The sequence below is a fragment of the Stegodyphus dumicola genome, chromosome 8 (assembly GCF_044657685.1).
Source record: "Stegodyphus dumicola isolate Sdum_Otavi_A_Nest chromosome 8, ASM4465768v1".
NCBI lineage: Eukaryota > Metazoa > Arthropoda > Arachnida > Araneae > Eresidae > Stegodyphus > Stegodyphus dumicola.
The window spans coordinates 54,108,308-54,128,053 of NC_140775.1; the positions used below are offsets into that span (position 1 = coordinate 54,108,308).

The 19,746-nt window shown below is 31.3% G+C and overlaps 1 protein-coding gene across 1 annotated transcript in view; it reads right to left on the bottom strand.

Moving 5' to 3' along the window:
* LOC118191789 (uncharacterized) overlaps positions 1-19,746 on the bottom strand; it is a 49,012-nt gene that overhangs the window by 19,834 nt on the left and 9,432 nt on the right. The window contains exons 4-7 of the mRNA XM_035362635.2: positions 17,807-17,867; positions 6,690-6,831; positions 4,870-5,041; positions 4,490-4,725 (exon numbers count right to left, since the gene is read on the bottom strand). Of these exons, the coding sequence (XP_035218526.1) occupies positions 4,490-4,725; positions 4,870-5,041; positions 6,690-6,831; positions 17,807-17,867 (611 nt within the window). The remainder of the gene's footprint in view (positions 1-4,489; positions 4,726-4,869; positions 5,042-6,689; positions 6,832-17,806; positions 17,868-19,746) is intronic.

The following is a 19,746-nucleotide window of genomic DNA, read 5'->3' on the forward strand; positions in this document are numbered from 1 at the left end:
ATTATCCTGAACAAGGTAATTAAACCAGCTGCTCTGAGTGCACAGTTGGTTAAATAAGGTTCCAGGTTACTTTTTTTGAAGCTTAAGTAAAATAAAAATTGTTCTTGTTATCATGAAAAATTAATTTTTAGATCAGAAAGCATAATAAGCGGGAACTTTACATCAGTAAAGAAAAACAGTACACCTTTTGGGTTGTAAAAACAGTACACCTTTTGGGTTAGAAAAACAGTACACCTTTGGGGTTTTATTCCTCAGTAATTCTACTAATATAGCATATACAGTACAAAGTCAGAAATCTGGACATCCAATATCCGGATCACAAAGCCGCCAACAACCATTTTTTTGGTATGCTTTATGTGCACACATTTGATTCCCCCCGGTTATAAAACATGTGAAGAGTTCCGATTCTTAATTTTACTTCTGTACTAAATCAAACACCTCGTTATTCAAGAAATAATCATTTTAGCATAAATTTGTGTGATGAATAATTTGGCTCCATAGCTGCATATCTGCTTGGCATACATCTCAAATTGAAACATTCTATATAGAAACATTTCTGCTTTTACACTACTAATATTTTATATCCCTGATGCCAACCTGCAAATCATTATTATATTTTGCTTTCATCATTGCATGTTTATCAACACATAACAACTTGAATAATGACTTATGCAGCAATGCCTAAATAATTTTTTTATATTAGTTATTGAATAGCAAAAAGTATGGTGACTTTTTATGTTGACATTATGCTTAGTGAAAATTCCAGATTTAAGTTAAATGTGTTAAGAAATGTTGATAAGGAAAAATTTAACAATTCATTTGGTTATTTATTATACTCAGACATAAGTATAATAAATAACTAAATTAATACAATTCAGACATAATGGCTTCAGTGTGCAACAGCAGCAAGACAATATTTAGTGGAAGAACATGTCTTTCATCCCCAGTCTCATGATACATAGCCAATAATGTATAGCGGACGTTATTAAGCTAGGCTAAAACTGTACCTTACTGATTCCAAGGAATTTTAGTTAATATAACAGATTGCCCTATCCCATAACTTTCTAATTTGACCCTTCTTATTATTTTTTGCACGCTTTCATTATTACAACAATTTTATGAAAGTAAATTTGAACTTCCGATTATGTCGAAAAGAGTTTCTAATTCTGGAACTGCAAAAGAATTTACAAAGCGAAAGCATGTTTCTATGCCCATTAAACAAAAAGTAGAAGTTCTACAAAAATTGGATAAAGGTACATCCATCTCAAAATTATGTGAAGAGAATGGCATTGGAAAGTCAATTGTATATGACATAAGAAAACAGAAAATGGAATTTTTTGTGATTCCAACACCCCACTCGCAATGAATAACAGAAAAATTATTTGTTCAACTAGAAGCGACGATTATGACAAAGCAATGATTGAATGGTTCAGACAACGTCTCAGTGAGGGCATGCCATTGACAAATACAGCGCTAATGGCTCAATCCAAAATATTTCATGAAGAAATGAACTTAAAAACTGAGTGCACATATTCGACAGGTTGGTTAACCAAATTAAAAAATAGCCATGGTATAAAGGCAATTAAAAGTTTCAAATGAAAGCTGCTGAATTATTTGCAGACAAATTCAATGAACTCATTAATAGTGAAAAGTTATCTCTAGAACAAATTTCCAATACTTATGAAACTAGTCTTTTTGGGCAAATGTACCGTGAAATACCTTGGCAGCCTCTACAGAAAAGGCTCCAACTGGTGTCAAAGATTCCAAAGCGAAACTAAAAATTTTAGCATGTGCAAAAGCTGCAAGAATACAGAAGCGTAAACTTTCCATAATCGGAAAATATACACGAGCTCGAGCATTTAAAGGAGTAAAGAATTTCCCCGTTATGTTATCAGCAAAATAAAAAAGCATGGATGACACAAGATAAAGAGCATAGCTGACAATTAACCCATCAACTGCTGCGGAAAACGTACAAGATTCATTTCCCAGTGCAATGGTTTTTCACACAGGCGCGCGTAGTTATGCGATGTATTAGGGGGAAAATAAGTGCAAGTTTTACTTTCTAAAAACTCTTTACTTTCACAAAATATGGAGTAAAAGAAAAAAAAAAAAAATGAATGCACAAAATTTAAATAAAAATGATCCCTAAAATGGAGTTTCGATCAATTCATTTTTAGACCAGTAAAGTGTAATATCAGGTTTCAGTGTTACACCTTGTGAAATCAGTATACCTAAAAAAACATATTTCTTCTGAACTGGCTGAATGCCACAATTTTGTTCTTGATTTTTCGTTTGCAAGGTGTTGGTTCATATACTCGTCTACAAAACGGTTAGTTTCAGTAACAATATGAAGCACGAGCAATTCATCAAAAAATAATTTTAAAAAGATAAATGGGTTTGAAACATCCTTTCTTTATTCCTGGAACCTACTACAAAAAGTAAGCGAAAATGGAGGACATAGAAAAAAAATACGTTTTACTCTTGTTTGAAAAAAAATACTTGCGGTGAAAGTAATGACTGCGCGGTATTGACCAGCCAATACCGCGCAGTCATTACTTTCACCACTTTAGACACACCCCTCTCTCCAATTTCTCCCCACACTTCTCTGAAATAGTATATCCTCCTTTGCATACTTGTCAAGGTCATTGTGGTGTTGCATTCCAAAGCTTTTCGAATAATTTTATGGGTAGCAGCGCAAAAGAAATTATAGTATTTTGGAAGGGTGTATGTATATGCCTGAGGTAGTTAACACATCGGCTGAGCAAAACGTATATATACGCCTGCGGCAGTTAAGGGCTTAATGAATGGTTATTTGAAAATCATTTCATACCCGAGGCTCAGCAATATTTGAATTTGGCTTGTTTACCTAAGGATGCAAAAATTGTTCTGATTGCAGACAACTGTTTGGCTCATACTTCACTTAAGTTTGAGTGAAATATAATGTATCCATATAATTCTTTTCTCCAAACTGCACATCCATCATTCAGCCTATGGATATCGTAACAGCGTACTAGTTGAAATGAAAATATAAAATAGCATTTTAAAAATCCATGTTAAATTTCTTGAATAATGACAAGACTGTTCAAGAATTTTTTTAATATTTTAGTATAAAATTTGCTGTGTAGAGCATTGCAAGATCATCGGAGGATGTGTCTCCAGATACTTAAAAAAACGCTTAGTATAAATTATGGCCAGCTACTGTATTTCATGGTGAGGATGATGAAGATGATAGCTGCAAATTTGAAAGTTTTCGGGTATCACAAACCAAAGGTGAAATTTTACAATTAATGGATTTCGTAAAGAAATGTGAAAAAGCGGTAATAAATGAAGATGATGTAACAGACTTTTTCATTGTGACAACAATGCCCCAATCATCAATCAATTAACAGATGGCGAAATCTGAAGTACGGCTTCTAGATCCAGAAAATACCGCTACCGACAGTGAAGAAAGTGACAGGTTATTGAAAACGAAAAAAACTCGATTGATAAGTTAGTTGAAATTCTTAACACAGCAATTACAGCACCTGAACAAAATGGAACTTTGTAACTGAACAAGAAATTATGTGTCTATAGAATTAAAGAGAAAGTATTAGCATAAAAATCGAAGCAACTTAAACAACTTACACTGAAAGAAATGTTTAATAAAGTAAACAAATAAATATTAACCTTTTTTGTAAATTTTAACACTCTTTAGATCATAAATGATGCTTCATTATTTCATATTTTTAATTTTATAATTTCTACATGCCATCTTACTAGAGTTAAACTGATGATCTTATATCTGGAAAAATCCCATTTCTGGAATTGAGTTCTGAAGAGTCCAGATCTCGGACTTTGTACTGTATTACATGATTAATTTAAAATGCATAAAAATTCAATTTTTTTTCTGAAAAGTTTTAGAAACACAATAATATTTTATTTGATAAGTTCTGTACATGACCTAGTATGTCAAGGCTAGAATGTCTACATCCTGTGAGAAAATCCATGATAAGGCATTTTTTGAGAGGGTAAGAGGGATCAAATAAAGTTTAATGGTGAAAAAGGTGGTGAGATCAATACGATCAGATATAAAAAATAGAAAGCTCTATAAGTTTGACTACACATTGTCATAACAAACAAAAATTACACTGATATTTACATATGCATGTGTAGCATTATTTTCATAACATACAATATTTTCTCATTTTGTTATATACGCTATTCATCTGCATATTTTCAACCATCATAATCTCCAACAGATTTTCCCGTATACTTACGGAAAACAATTCACAAGCTGTTCTAGCCTGTGTCAAGAACCATTTGTATTATAATTTAAAATAAAATAATACAGAATAAATATCTGAACTTGGGTCTGTTGGTCATTGCACTGACCCGAGTATGATTACAGATGATAAAACAGCAGTTTCTATTATTTTTTCCTACATCATAAATTCTACGAATACGTTAAATAACAAATTTATTATCATGGAGGAAATCAAAATATATATACCTTTTTACACTTTATGCAGGTATAAATTTTAGAAAAATGGTGACCAGTATGTACATTTCCGCTCTGGATTTTACATCTTTTCCTCTCTATGATAAACATATCATCCACAAAACTATAATCAATAGATTTCAAATGCTTCTCAAATGCAAGTTTTTCATTTTCATTCCTGAAAGGTGGAACATAGGAAGGATCATTTCTCCATTTTGAAGTGACTTTATTCAACCCATCTTCATCAGCTGCATCAAATGAAATGCAAAATTTACATTTAACAATATAAATTTAATTATATATGAAACATATTTCTGAAAATTAATGAAAACAACTATTTAGTCAATTTAAAAAAATAAAAAGTACAAAAAATTTTATTATTATATACGTACACATTGCTCCATTGCATAAGAATTTAAGTGTAGTTTCATTATTATTTTCTTCTGAATTTTTATCATTGTGGCGCTTTTGTCTTCTTGTCCATGGAACTGGATCAATACTCATATATACTTGAAAATCCTCACTTCCATCAGAAAAAACTGAAGAGTCATCAGAAAAATTATCCTACACAGGTATGAAATATAAATGTGTGATTACAGAATATTATTATATAATGAAGAGAATGTAATTTTACACCATGGGAGGAAAAATTCACTTAATCTCTTTTACAATAGATATAACCTTCTAAAAATTTCAGTGCAATGAATTAATAAACTTTCTCCCATAGATATTTTAATAATGAATTTCAATTCTAACATGCTTAAAAAAATCTTAAAATGCATAGATTTTACATAAGAATCATGAATGCAAATAAAGGAAAAAATTAAGCTAATCTACTTAAGTAACATTTATTTTATTCTTTCTAAGTGTATACGTTAAGATTAAAAAAAAAAAAAAAAAAAAAAAAAAAAAAAAAGAGGATATTAAGCTTGATTTAAAAAAATCTAATAAGTAAAGTAATTGTTCTAATTCTTTCTACTAATTTTTCCTACTTGTGTTTTAATAATTTTTACATTATAATCAAGTATTTTTTCCTTTGCTAAGATGTTTATAATCATATTTAGCATAATTAATGCCTCATAAACCAAAGCTTTACATGAAGGGAGGGAATTTCTCCCCCCTTAGGAAGTAAATATGCTCTGTTAATGATACTGAAATTTCCCTGGGTTAGCAATAATTGTTTTTTCCCTTCATTTTGTTGCAATGATTTTGATTTTTCTGTTAAAGGAAATAGGAATACATAAATGTGATAACTAAATAATGAGAATATATTAAAAAAATTAAAAAAACTCACAGAATTTGCATTGAGCGTACAATCATAGAACTTTCACCACAAGAGGTTTGTGTTACTACAGTTACACAGATTAAAATTTTTTCATTGTTATATGAATGACAGAATAATCAGTTATGGAAGAAAATACTTATAGAGGTTTGTTTCAATATGGTTTGGAAAGTGGATGTCATCAAAAAATGTTTCTTTCATACAAAGTTTAGGTTTGGGAAGAGAAAGAAGCCGCAAGAGAACAAATCTGAAGAATAAACAGAAGGCTGAGTATACACATTTCTTTAAGGATCAGAAACTGCTGCTCATACATTCACTAGTATGAAGGTTATATTGTCCCACAGTACCATCAATTAGATGTCTACTTAACTTCCAGCATTAAAATTGCCTGAATGGCTATATGAGAAGTTAATTTTTGAAATGTAATGCAATTTTCAGTTGCTAGCTTTACAAATATATATATATAATAAATATAATCTTTATTGAAATGAGACACCTAGAGAAATAAAATTGTGCTTTAACAAACAAAATTAACTAACAAATTTAATTCACATATTTTAAACTTTGTTGAAATATATTTTTAATAATGCCATTTAACCTTTATGTACATACAAATTACACATATATATTTTAAAATTATTTTCTCATTTTCACTATATATTATTAATATAAATAAAATAATATTTTAATTCTTTGCAATAAAAATCTCATAAACATGCAGCTTAATATAATAATTCTTTGTATTAAAACAGTAATAGTAATATTTTAACATTTAATCAGTAAGATGGTCAAGTTGATTTAAAACTAATAGGTCAGCGATATTAAGGCCTCTGTACTGCTCATTTAGATAATTTTAAATGCTCCTGACAGTGTGACGCCGCCTAATTACACAAACACTGAACTAAAGTGTTAAAATAATAATAATAATACCTGGTCATCTGTTTCCAGACAAACATGCCTAGAAAGCTGACGAGGTTTTCTGAAATGTTTATGGCATTTCTGACACCAATACAACCCATCTGGACCTGGCAGGGGTTCAAAATTGCAGACTGTATCCACAGCCTCAACAGCACTACAATTACAAGGGGAGAAAAATTAAATTAATTAGATAAAATAAAAATTAATTACTAATTAAAATTAATAAATAAAATAATTAAAGCACATAAAGAAACAGTTAAAATATAATTAAATGGAATGCAAAAGTAAACTGAAGAGTAATACAGACTTCTACAGTATAATGGACTTCAACTATCTATAATTTTAAAATTAAGACGCTTATTTAAAATATTACAGATGGGGAATTATGATTTAAGAGTAAAAAAATTCCAAGAAACTGATTCATGTTAGTTTTTAACTTCTATTAACTGCTTCAATAAGTTAAATTTCACAATAGCATATTTGTCAACCTTGAAATATAAAATTCGATAAGATTTTCATGCTGAAAAATGATGCAACGTCAAAAAGACACTGACAAATTTGGCTTAAAATGACTGTTACTCATAATTTTTATGTAAAATATATATCATTTAACTCACTATTCTAAATTCAAATTTAAGTCTTTTTTTGACTAATTGCATTCAATTCTGTAATTTTCCAAAAATGTTATATTGATGAAAATCTGAGTGTGGAGAAAAAGCTTTTATATATGCAACTGCTTTTAAAGATAAAATTTATAATTAAAGCATGGTCAGAGGTAGATAAATTTAGTAACATACATTAGATACAGTTGCAGCGGAATTCCAACACAAAGAAAGTTGTGCTAGATAAACAAAATTTGAGAGGTGTGTTTGCACATCTGAATGATGATGCCTACTTAGATTTTGTACTAGATGAATAAGTGTGGTGCTAGTAGTGCCACTAGAACAAATCATGTTTACTTGAAATATATACTATAAACTTTATGTGTTTCATTTATTTATCTTACAGACTGAGCACTGTGAGTGAAATTTGAGTAAAGAATACCTTTAAAGAGACAACACAGGCAATATCAGCAGCTAAACTTGAAGGTCATGTAAGGGCTTTGAGAAGGTGGATTTTCTTTTCACAATATTGCAGAAAAACTTGGCAGGGATTTGTTCACTGCAGCTCACATGCCACCACTCAAAGGAAAGAAAGTCATATTCATTGCATGTCTATGACACATTGCGATGCATCTGCAGCAGACATTTGAACTTTTATTGACACCAGTGTGACACAATGAACTATAACAAATCGATTATTTGAGGGACAGCTTCAAGTCTGATGTTCTGCAGCAGCCATACCACTAACTCCAAATCACCGCCATCTGCGACTTTGGTGTTGTCAAATTAGAGCTTAAAGGTGAAGGTGTGGAAATCTGCTGTGTTTTCAGATGACAGGAATTTCTGTCTTGGTGCCAGTGATGCTGTATGTCGGCTAAAAGAAGGCCAGGTATACACTTTCAACTAAGCATAGGCACATTGGACCTACATCAGGAATTATGGTCTGGAGAGCTATTTCTAATGACAGTAAGGTGGCCCCGTCACTTCTAAATAACATAATATAACATTCCTGTTATCCCATACATATCGACAGCAAATCGGCACGTTGTCAGACTAGTGCCCCGTACCAGTTGTGCTGCAATTCTTGAGATTGCAATATTTCAGGGGGCATTTTCAACAGGATAACGTTTATCTCCATATCACTATTATGACCCAACATGCTATACAGAGTGTTAACATATTACCTTAGCTTGCAAGATCACCTGATCTTTCTCCCATTGAGCACATATGGAACATAAGTGGGTGACAAATCCAGCATCATCTGCAACCAATACAGACTGCTGCTGACTTGACTGACCAATTGCAATAGACATAGAACTTCATCCTACAAAAATACATATAGCACCGATATGACACGATGCATGCACATTTGCATGCTTGCATTTAACACCACAGCAACTACAGTAATTTTTAATGCATCACCATTTCACAAATGAAATGGCTTTCTCATGCCCACTTTGACCTATGACCTTGAAACATTAATCATACAAATATGTTACCTAGACAAATGCTTTGCCCACATTTCATTCCTCTAAATCAGGGGTTCTCAACCAGTGGTACACAAGACAAAAATAGGTGGTACGTAAAGATACAAAGTATTTTTAACTATTAAATTAAAAACCCAACATCCTGATTGAGTTTTTTTCTCTAACACTCGTAAATTTATGCGAACTGAGCTTTGTTCAAGAGTTGTGGTGGTAGCAGTACATTGTACTGGTGATACTAAAGGTTTTCAATTTTTGTTTAGATAGTATGCGTTAGTCAAAAGATTGAGAACCGCTGCTCTAAACTGATCTATTGTTGGTTGGAATGTCATTTTTCATCAGTGTACTTACTAAAAACAAAAAATTTCTTATTTAGATAAACAAATACCACCTATTTAAATAAAATGATACAATCTAACAAGATAAATTAAGAATCATGTAATTTAATTAAATAAATAAAAAACTGGGGAATAGGAAAATTTACAAATAGATTGGATATGTGATGAAAAATTAGGAATCTCCAGTTTTATTGGGAGGATTATCACCTGCACTATGCATATTTTAAAAATTTATTAAAATTTTTTCACATAAGATTTTATAAATTGTATGTCCATACAAACCTATGCCATATATATATATATATATATATATATATTAAATACTAATACAGTATAGATCCTTCTATTTTTCCTTTCCTCCACCTGCTTGTCTAAGATATATTTCCAGTTTTCAGATTAATTAGTGCAGTAGCTTTCTCAAAGAAGAATAAACAAACATACAAAAGACAAAAAATGATATAATAAATAGCTACTTAAACTATTTAAATGCTAAATAATTAAATGGCAAATTTTTTATACACGCACACACACCAATTTATATATATGTGGGCATGTATATACATACATACTGACACCAAAGTGACACTTTAGATAGAAGGTGGGTCTTAAGTTATAAGAGAATAAACAAAACAGAAAACACAAAGTAAATTCATTAACCTTCAAAATAATCACCAGTGATCATATATTTCAAGCACTGTTCATAAAGTTTTTAGGAAATTGTCAGCAAGTCTTCTTAAGGAATTGATTTAAATGTTGTAAAATGTTCTTAGATAGCTGATATATTAGCAAAATGTCATTCTTTCATGACTTTTTTTCTGGTGGGAAAATGAAACAAATCTGTAAGTGCCAGATAAAGGGAATATGATAGAAGACCAAGAACAGAAAATGCTAGATGCATCATAAACTGTTTTAAAACTTCTTTGCACAATGCAGAACTCGTGATTTCTTCCGCAGGAATAAATTTCTTAAGGATAATGCTATTGTTGTCGAACTGATCAACATTGTTTTGTGCTTGACTTCTTCCAGATGACAGAGACAATAGTGCCATTTCATCAACTGCCTCTTGAATTCCATATCAAAATGGTAGTACCAGGTGTCATTCCCTGTGACAATGGTTTACAGGATGGATCCGGGACATGCATTGTGGTAAAATCTCCACAGATCTGTACCCACTTTGCTTTTTTCTTGTCTCTCAGCTTAGATGTGGTAAAAATTGGAAAAAAATTCTTTTGCTTACCCATATCTTTGCAGATAATAGCATACCTGCCAACCTGCAACTCTAAACACTCAGGAGAATTTTCTCAATGATAAAATACACATAATTTTACTTTAAATAACTAATTTATACCTGAATGTTTGATTACTATTTTATAAGTGCAAATAGTACAAAAATACTTGCATGTAAAAAACATTTTTATTATTTGTACCTTTTGATGGAAAAATAATACTTTAATCAGTTTTCATACAAATGCTATGAACAGTGGCAGATTTGGCTTTCATTTAGAAAGAAAATTGACAATTAGGTTCATAGCAATTGCCACATAGGCCTGCTCTTGTTAATAAAAGTTTCTCTACTGTGTCATTATTGATATTGAATCTAAATTTAGCCCCTGTTTTAGTAACAGCACAGTTAATCTTTTTGTACTCTGCATTACTATGGGAAATAGTCAAAATGGCCAACATTATTCTACACAGTTCACTAGACTTTAAAATTCCATCAGTACCTTTCAGCTTTCCAATTAAATTCCACTGTATATTAATGCCAAATGATTTTATAACTTTATCTGAGTTTTCTCATTGTAAATTGCAAAATTGTGACAGCAGTTTATCAGTTGCAACATCAATATCATTATCTTTCACAACTAAATAAATTAAAACTAGAAATCTATTCAAAGCATATCTTTAATCAGAAAAAGATGCATTTGTTAGAGCAGAAACATCTGCAGTTTTAGCATATAAAGTCACTTCATCATTGATTAGAAATTTGTTGTATGTAATCACATACTTGGCAGAAGTAGCTTCTGTCGTGGAAATAAAACTTATTTTTGTCTTCCTCTGAAAGTTCTTCCACTATTTTGTTAGTTGCAGTCCTTATTATAAAATCTTCATCTTTCTTCTCATTTTCTATTTTACCATAAATCCATAAAATAAAAATATATAGATAAAAAATACCATAAAATAAAAATATATAGAATTAGAAGACAAAACAAAGGTTGGTCTTACAAATTTGATAAAATGTATTAAGCAGATCATTATTAATCACTGACTGCAAAACTTGAATTTATGGAATTTTGTGCTGTAGAATATCTTCTGTTTAATGATAACAAAATGGAGTGTACCAAAAAAAAAAAAAAAAAAAAAAAAAACTTTATTAAGATCCAAAGAAAAAAATGTAAATATTCATTCTTTATTAGATAAACTTATTTTTCCCTTGTCAAGACATTTTTTTTATTTTGAGAGAACTTCGTATCAGCTTTCAAACTGTATTTTGCTGTATTGTATTGAGAACTGCCAATTAAATTGCTCACAGGTGCAGAAATTACTTTATTTTTTCTCACACTTGTTTTTAACAGTGCAAGTACAGGGTGACAATTATTGAATTTCATGAAATAAAAGGTCAAATTTTCAAAAACTACTCAGTTAGAAAATTTTATTCAATTTTGAAAAGTAACTGTAGATATTTGGATTTAATTTATGGCATGTTTGGTATGCTTGATGCCAATGGCTATACCATGATGCAGAAGAAGAGCAAAATTCTGCAAAACTTGTTGAAATGTTGATATATCGATACTTTCGAAGACCTCCTGAATGGCTGTTTTGAGCTCAGTGATGGTTTTGGAGTTATTTGAGTAAACTATGTCTTTAATATTGCCACATAAAAGTGAGTCGCAAGACTTGAGATTGGCCTCTGGGCACTCCAAAGCCAGAATACGCTCACTAAAGTGCTCTTCTAGGACTTCAAACATCCTATCAGTCAGATGGTGTCATGGTCCATCCTGTATAAACCACATCTTTCTGAAATATGTGTCACCTTGGATAAGGGAGAAAACATCACTTTCAAAAATTTTGACATAACCTTCAGCAGTAATGGTTGGTCAAAAGTAAGTAATGACATAATCTGCAATGGATATCATGACACTGCAACTAAACTGTTACCCATTTGAGGTGAAGAGACATTTTCAGTCTCCGAAATGTGGTAGTTCTGCTTACTGACATACCTATCCAAGTGAAAGTAGGCTTCATCAATAAACCAAACCATATTCACATCAAAATCTTGTTTGTCAGTCATATAGATCAGTGCTTCGCAACCGGTGTGCCATGAGTAGGATATAGGTGTGCCGCAATCAAATACATGTATTTGACATTTTGCAATTTTTTATCATGTATTTAATACACAATGACAATTTTTTTCTTTAATAATGTCTATTTTAAATGTTTTTATATATTTCACTGTTGTGTGGTTGTGTGTGTGATTGTAAGTGTGTCAGCATTTGAATTTTTTTGGCACTTCCTTGATAACTCGGAACTCTTTGGTGTGCCACGAAATTCCAGAAAGATTTTTTGTGCGTCGCAGGTGAGAAAAGGTTGCAGAACACTGATATAGATAATATTTTTGGTGGTACACAAATGCTATTTAATTGATGACAAATTATAATTTTGTATGGAAAGAGCTGCAGCTCTTGAAAAACAATTTTTCGCAAAGTCTCCCAGTTATTATCTGTTTTGAAGTTTGCTGATCAAAGTCCTTGGCTATTTTGAAACACAATTTGTGTTTTCTTGATATTTTCAGGCATTTTCATATTTGCTCGACAATCACATTGCCAACACTGTCATCACAAACACTACCAGTTCTCCTGAACTTTTCAACCAGATTGTTGATTGTTGTAACACTAGGACCATTTGTCTTCTGCTTGTATTCAGTCACAAATTTCTTTTGAGCTGCATTCAGGCTGTTGTTGCTCGAACAGTAAGCCTTGATGAAGAATATATGCTCAGAAATGATATTTTGACATTAAAAAAAAAAAAAAAAAAAAAAAAAATACAAATATGCATGCTCAAATAAACTCTCAACACGCCCTGCATTTAACTGCCAAGTTTTAACTGAATCTCTCCAATGGTTCAAAAGTTATCAAGTTTTTCTGCATATAGCTCAATAATTTTCACACTGTAGCAACTATATCTCCATTTACTTCAGGTAATATAACTTTCAATAGAGCATTTATCGCAACTCTACAAGCATTTACTTTTCCCTTAAAAAATAAAAAGTGGGAGAAAAAAAGAAAGTGGTTAGAAAAGAAGTGGATTCCACTGTTAGAGGATTCTAGGTAAACATTTCTTTAACTCTTTCATGACAGCGCACCTTTGTTTAAGATGCTCGTGCGGGACGGAAGGGAATCGAACACAGTCACCGTACAGGACAGATGTTTTGCATCATTAAGTCTAATTTTAGAAAAATCAGGAAAAAAAAAAAAAAAAAAAAAAAGTTTCACTTCTAGCATCGTAATTTTTGGTATCATTTTAGATTATTACTTGAGCTCTTATATATGTTAAAATTAGCACTTATGAACCTTTTTCCTTTATTTTACATGAAAATGTACTTAAAAAATTGCTTATCTTGTAAAATAATTTTCGGAAGTGCTATTCAAATTATTCCAAACTTTTAATTGATAAAATCCATCAATAAAGTTTAAAATTAATAAAACAATACAATAAAGACTACTTACAGTAAAAAATAACAAAATTTAAAATGAAGACCGAGTGTGGTAAATCTCGAAGCATGGAGAAGTATCACTTTCTAACTCTTTAGAAAATGAATCATCACGCTCATCTGTGTTAGTAAATGGTTCATTAACCATACAAGGATATTCTTCCTCTGATAAATAACACCTTCCCACCATAATAGACTGGAGGTGAGGCTTTCCAAAACAAAAAGAGAAGAAACAGGAATATATCTGAAGGCAATGCGAAACGTAACAGAACTCCAAATAGTAACCCTAAAAGACCATAGATAGTAAAGGAAAAAATAGAATAAAAAAAGGAATTGGATATAAATCAGACACATGAATGTTTGTATTAGCACACAGCGATTTAAAGAGCCCACTTCTGTTTACGCTTTCCCTCTTCCCCTCACAACAGTTGATGAGTAAAATACCAAAGTCAGGCAGAATATATCAAACTCAAGGTCAAGAACCTAAAACTGTGTTCATTTCAAAAGTAATGGATATAGGATGCCATCTAGTGGTCTTCAGAAAAAGCGTTCCAGCTTAAAATGCGTATATGCATCACCCGTCCTCTGAATGCAATCTCTAGTGATGCATGGATGGAACGCCTGGCTGTAAGAGACATTCTCAGGGAATGCGTATATTAGGGAATACGTTCTTAGGGAATGTATGTGTATATACGCTTGTCCTGAAAGGGTTAAAGATAGCCTGAAAGAGTTACACATGTTTCAAAATTTTCTTATTTCAGGTTTATACAACTGTTGGGATTGTTTCAAATTTCCCTTTCTTTTAGAACTCTTTTCAAGATAATAATAAATATCAACAATTTGGTCATACACATTTATTTGTAAATAAGTTGCCAATTTTTCAGCTGCTAAATTTGTGACAGGTGCACTTCATAATTTGAAAATCTGAATTTTCCTTTTTTAAGATGCCTGCAACACCAGTCTTCAAACCTCCCACTACTGGTGCATTGCCGGCACCAAGTGCTAAGCAATTATCCAGAGGAATAGCATTTCCTTTTAAAGCTTTAATAATTCATTTTGCTACATTAAAACCTGTCAAATCTCCTTCTAAAGTGAGGACAGTATACTATACTCAATTTTTGAACACTGCATTAAGAAAGAAAACAACAACTGGATACAGTTTTGCATCAGTATTATTGCTTTCATCTGTAGAGAGGCAGAATGGAGCTGTTGTAATGTGACCAATAACTGAAAATTTATTTTTCATATCCATTTCCTTAATAACTGAAGCCATTTTTTGCTTGCACTTAATAATTTCTTAGTGATTTTGCTATTATTATTATTAATTTTCTAAATAAAGTTGCAGCATGATTCAATGAATTCAGTGGCAGGTTGTGCTCCAGTAAAAAATCAGAGAACAGGCATTCTGCATTAGAAACTTTTTGGTCCTCTGGTTCCAAAGAAATTTTTCTTCCTCCCCCCAACTCATGTCATACATCTCATGTTGTCCTTGTGTTTTTGTGTATGCACGTGTTTCAGATCATTGGCCCTTCCACTGTATGAAACTGAAAAATAGCAACAACAAACGGTACATGTCGCAAATGTATTATATATTCCTGACGAAATAATAGAAGGAAAGTCATATATGTAGAGAAATTGTAACAATAAGTGAAAATCAGGAGGACAATATCATAAATCTGGTTGGCGGAGGTACGGTTGGAAATCGGGAATCTCCCCCCTAAATCGGAAGAGTTGGCAACTTTGGAATAGTTTATACTATCTTACTTAACTCACTTCCTCTGCTATAAGCTTCACAATAAACTGCTGATCTAGTGCCAATACATATTGTATTCATTTGATCATGACTTGTTTCTGCTTGTCGACAGTCAAATTGAACAAGGCTCAATCTGCCATTAATAAGTTGTAAATACATTTGTCTTGTACATTTGCATTATCATTCATGCAACTTTCTTTTGAAATTTATAGCAGAAGTTGATGTTCACCCAGCACTACAACACTACCTCTTATACTGACTATATTTGCAAGCAGAAGGTTTACCCTGATAGCCACTTGTATTCCATGTTATGTGATGCTTTTTCATGTGTCTTTGGATAGGCATGTGGAAGCCTGGCCCATAATGTTGTAGAGATCTCATATTAGCCACTGAACATTTTAGGCATACGTCATGATTAAATACAGTACAAAGTCTTTAATCCGGACTCGTCGGGACTTCAGCGATTCTGGATAAGGAGTTTTTCCGTATTATAGTTTATCAATTTAAATCCAGTAAGATGGCATGCAGAAATTATAAAATTAAAAATATGAAATTGTAATTTATGAAATAAAGAGCGGTTATGATCTAAAGGGTATCAAAATAAAAAAAAAAAAAAAAGCTTAATATTTATTTGTTTTCTTCATTAAACATTTCTTTTCAATGTAAGTTGTTTAAGTTGCTTCATTTTATGTGCTAATACTTTCTCTTTAATTCTATAAACAGACAATTTCTTGTTCAGTTACAAAACTCCGCTGTTCAAATCCTGTAATTGCTCTGTTGAGAATACCTACTAATTTGTCAATCAAAACTTTTTCATTTTCACTAACATCTCTGTCACTTTCTACATGCCTTTATCCATTTTTTTGCAGCAATTCCAATTTTTGTTTGATGGACATCGAAACACGCTTTCGCTTTGTACATCCTTTGGCAGTTCCAGAATCAGAAACTCTTTTTGACATAATCGGAAGTTCAAGCTTACTTTTTATAAAATTGCTCTAACAGTCTGCAAAAAATAATAAGCCGAATCCAATTAGAAGATTAAGGAACAACGCAATCTGCAACATTAACTGAAATAGATAATTAGATAATTTTAGCCTAGCTTATACTATCCGTTATACATTAAATGTGCATGCGTAAACATATCATGCACATGCATAAAGGTATTATGCACATGCGTAAACGCATAATGCGTTTACGCATGTGCAGAAAGTTTGTAGCTTTGATGTCCGGATTATTGATCATTCCGGATTAAAGACTTATATATATATATATATATCTCCGGATTAAAGACTTATATATATACTGTATATATATATATATATATATATATATATAAACTACACACTAAACATTTTAAAAACAGCTTCTTACAGTAATTTGAAAATAACCCCTTAAAAAAAGACCTACAGATTAAGTAGATCTTTGAAAATCAGAAGCAAAATAAAATGAATCTAAGAAAAGCACAATAATTTCTTATTTGACAGAACAATAGTCCCCAAACTTTTCAAACTCATATATCTCATAGTAACCAATTTCTGTTAAATATATTCTCTATGCTAGGAAAATATTAAAAATAAATCAGAATGAATATTGAAAGTATTACTTTATTAAATTTATATATTGTAACTGTAAGAAATAGCTCAATAATGGCAAACTGCTAATACTCCTCTTCCTCAACAAAGGGAGGGGGGAAATTTCTCCTGAAGATAAGAGACTTATATCTGGTTGCCTTTAAAAATTAATAGATTCTGTTCAAAATCTATGACAATCTATAAGATTTTTCTTTCTTTGCTTGCTTCTTTACTTTCTTTGCTAATTAGTCAATTTTTTACTTAAAGAATTAAGTTTTTATCATATGAATAACATTAAAAAATATTAAGTTGAATCACATGTCATTAGCATAAGGTTTATTTTGCTCATTACCCTTGCAAAAACACTGAAAATGGCACCTGCCTACAAAATGGTGAGAAATTTATCAGTATGACAAAAGAGAAGGAAAACTGAAAATGTTGACAAAGGCACGGAAAATAGTTAAAGTGATTTTAAAATCTCAGAAAATTACATAATGTAATAGGCGACTTTTGAATGTTGTAACCTTTTATCTTACCCAAACTTAACAGTTTAAAAATTTAATTCAAAATAAATATCAATTTATATCTTGGTGCTTAATGTAAATAATGATGTTAATTATTATATATAATAACTTCAAATTTTACAGATATTTAATTTAATTTTGAAACATACTGCTCTTTTGGAAGCTTTCTAGGGCGACCCACTTTCTTACGGCAGCTTTTTTCATTTTCATCTAGAAAAAATATAAATTAATAGAAAGAATTCTCAACTTAAAGAAAACAAATATAATTTACTGTAGTCTTTCAAATTATATAAACTTTATCAAAATGCATATAAATTACAAAATATTAACTACTGTAAACTTTACTCAAAATAACATAGGATAATCTTTTCTATACTTCAAAGTTACAGGGCAAAAAGCTTAATGCTTGATATATCAGGATAAAATGTTTCCCAGGTTATATTGTAATTGCAACTCAATTTATTGTATAATCTTTGAGGTTAGGTTACTTGAATATGGCAAAGCCCACACGGTCTATTTGCCTACGAGCATGACTTTCTAAAGCAAACTGTCTCATACTGATGCTATGCATAGGGAAAACCATGAAAACTAACCATGCAGCCATAGCACATTTGCCTGGAATTAAACCACGGACGAAATCCCAGTATTGAAAGTAGTTGCTAATTGGCCACTGGTGGGGCTATAATCATTGATTAAAAAAAAACTTGCAAGTGATTTATAAAGTACATTCATGGCTTAGACATTTCTTCAAGAAAATAATAAAACTAAGCAGCAAGTAATATAAATAAAATATATATCAAAAAGCAATAAAGGTGAGGAAATGTCAAAAGCGTGTGAATTTTGAATTTCAGAAGAGCTACTTCAGTTTATAGACTGAAGGATAATGCAGATATTTACATAATTTATTAATGACAAATGACTTGAGATAATTGTTTAAGAAATGTAAGCTGTATAAAATTGTGGGGTGCATAGCACATCCATAGTGATGTGTGGGAACTACTCTGATATGCACCCTAAAGTCGCCAAATTTCGTGCCAAATATTTTTGGTGAGAAACTTCACACTGCCATATTACTATCTAAATTTTTTGTCTACATTTCGAACTTTTAGCCTAAAATGTCTCCAAAAACGCGGTTTTCGCACATGCAAAAACTACGTTTTCAACATACAATTTAGCTAAAAATTCGAAACAAAAACAAAAAATTTAGATAGCAAAAACGTAAAGTTTCTAACCAAAAATATTTGACAAGAATCCATGTACACAGCGACATGTTTTAACTTAAAAAAACATCTACGAATGGCACAATGTAGGCAACGTACGAATCTACAAACTACGCACACCTCGCTTTAATAAATTAACATAACAACAATAAATTTCAAAGAATACCATGTACACAGCATCCTGTTTAAACTTAAAAAAAATTCTACGAATTGCACAATTTAGGCAAGGAAGGAATCTACGATCTACGCACTCCTCGCTTTAATAAAATAACATAACAACAATAAATTTCAAATAATACCATGTACACAGTGTTCTGTTTCAACTTTAAAAAACATCTACAAATTGCACAGTCTAGACACTAAACAACAAAATAAATTAAAATAAATTTCAAACAATTTAAAAAAACAACAATAACGACAGAAATTCATACTAAAGAACCAATGAACATAACATTCTACAAAATAAGAACAAGGATAAAATAAAATGCATTTACCGTGAATTAATGAGTTTTCGAATAACAGAAATATAAATTTCATACCGCCTTTAACATGCCGCCACATAATCACTATCGTATTTACATGACAGCCAGACACACTATCCAGAAAATTTATACTATGGTTCACAAATAAATAAAATTACAAATCCCTACTTCTATCATGCACTGCCATTAAAAATAATCTTCCAGACCCTCTTTCCACACTTCCAAATACCCACTACCCCTCAACAGGATAGACACAATGATATTTCCTTTTGCCGAACTACCATTTTATCTTTCCCTCCCATCTTCTCAGACACAGAGGCGAATCAACGAGCTTCAGTGAAAGATTTTTCAACGTCAACAGGGTTGCCATAGAACACGCAATCGTGC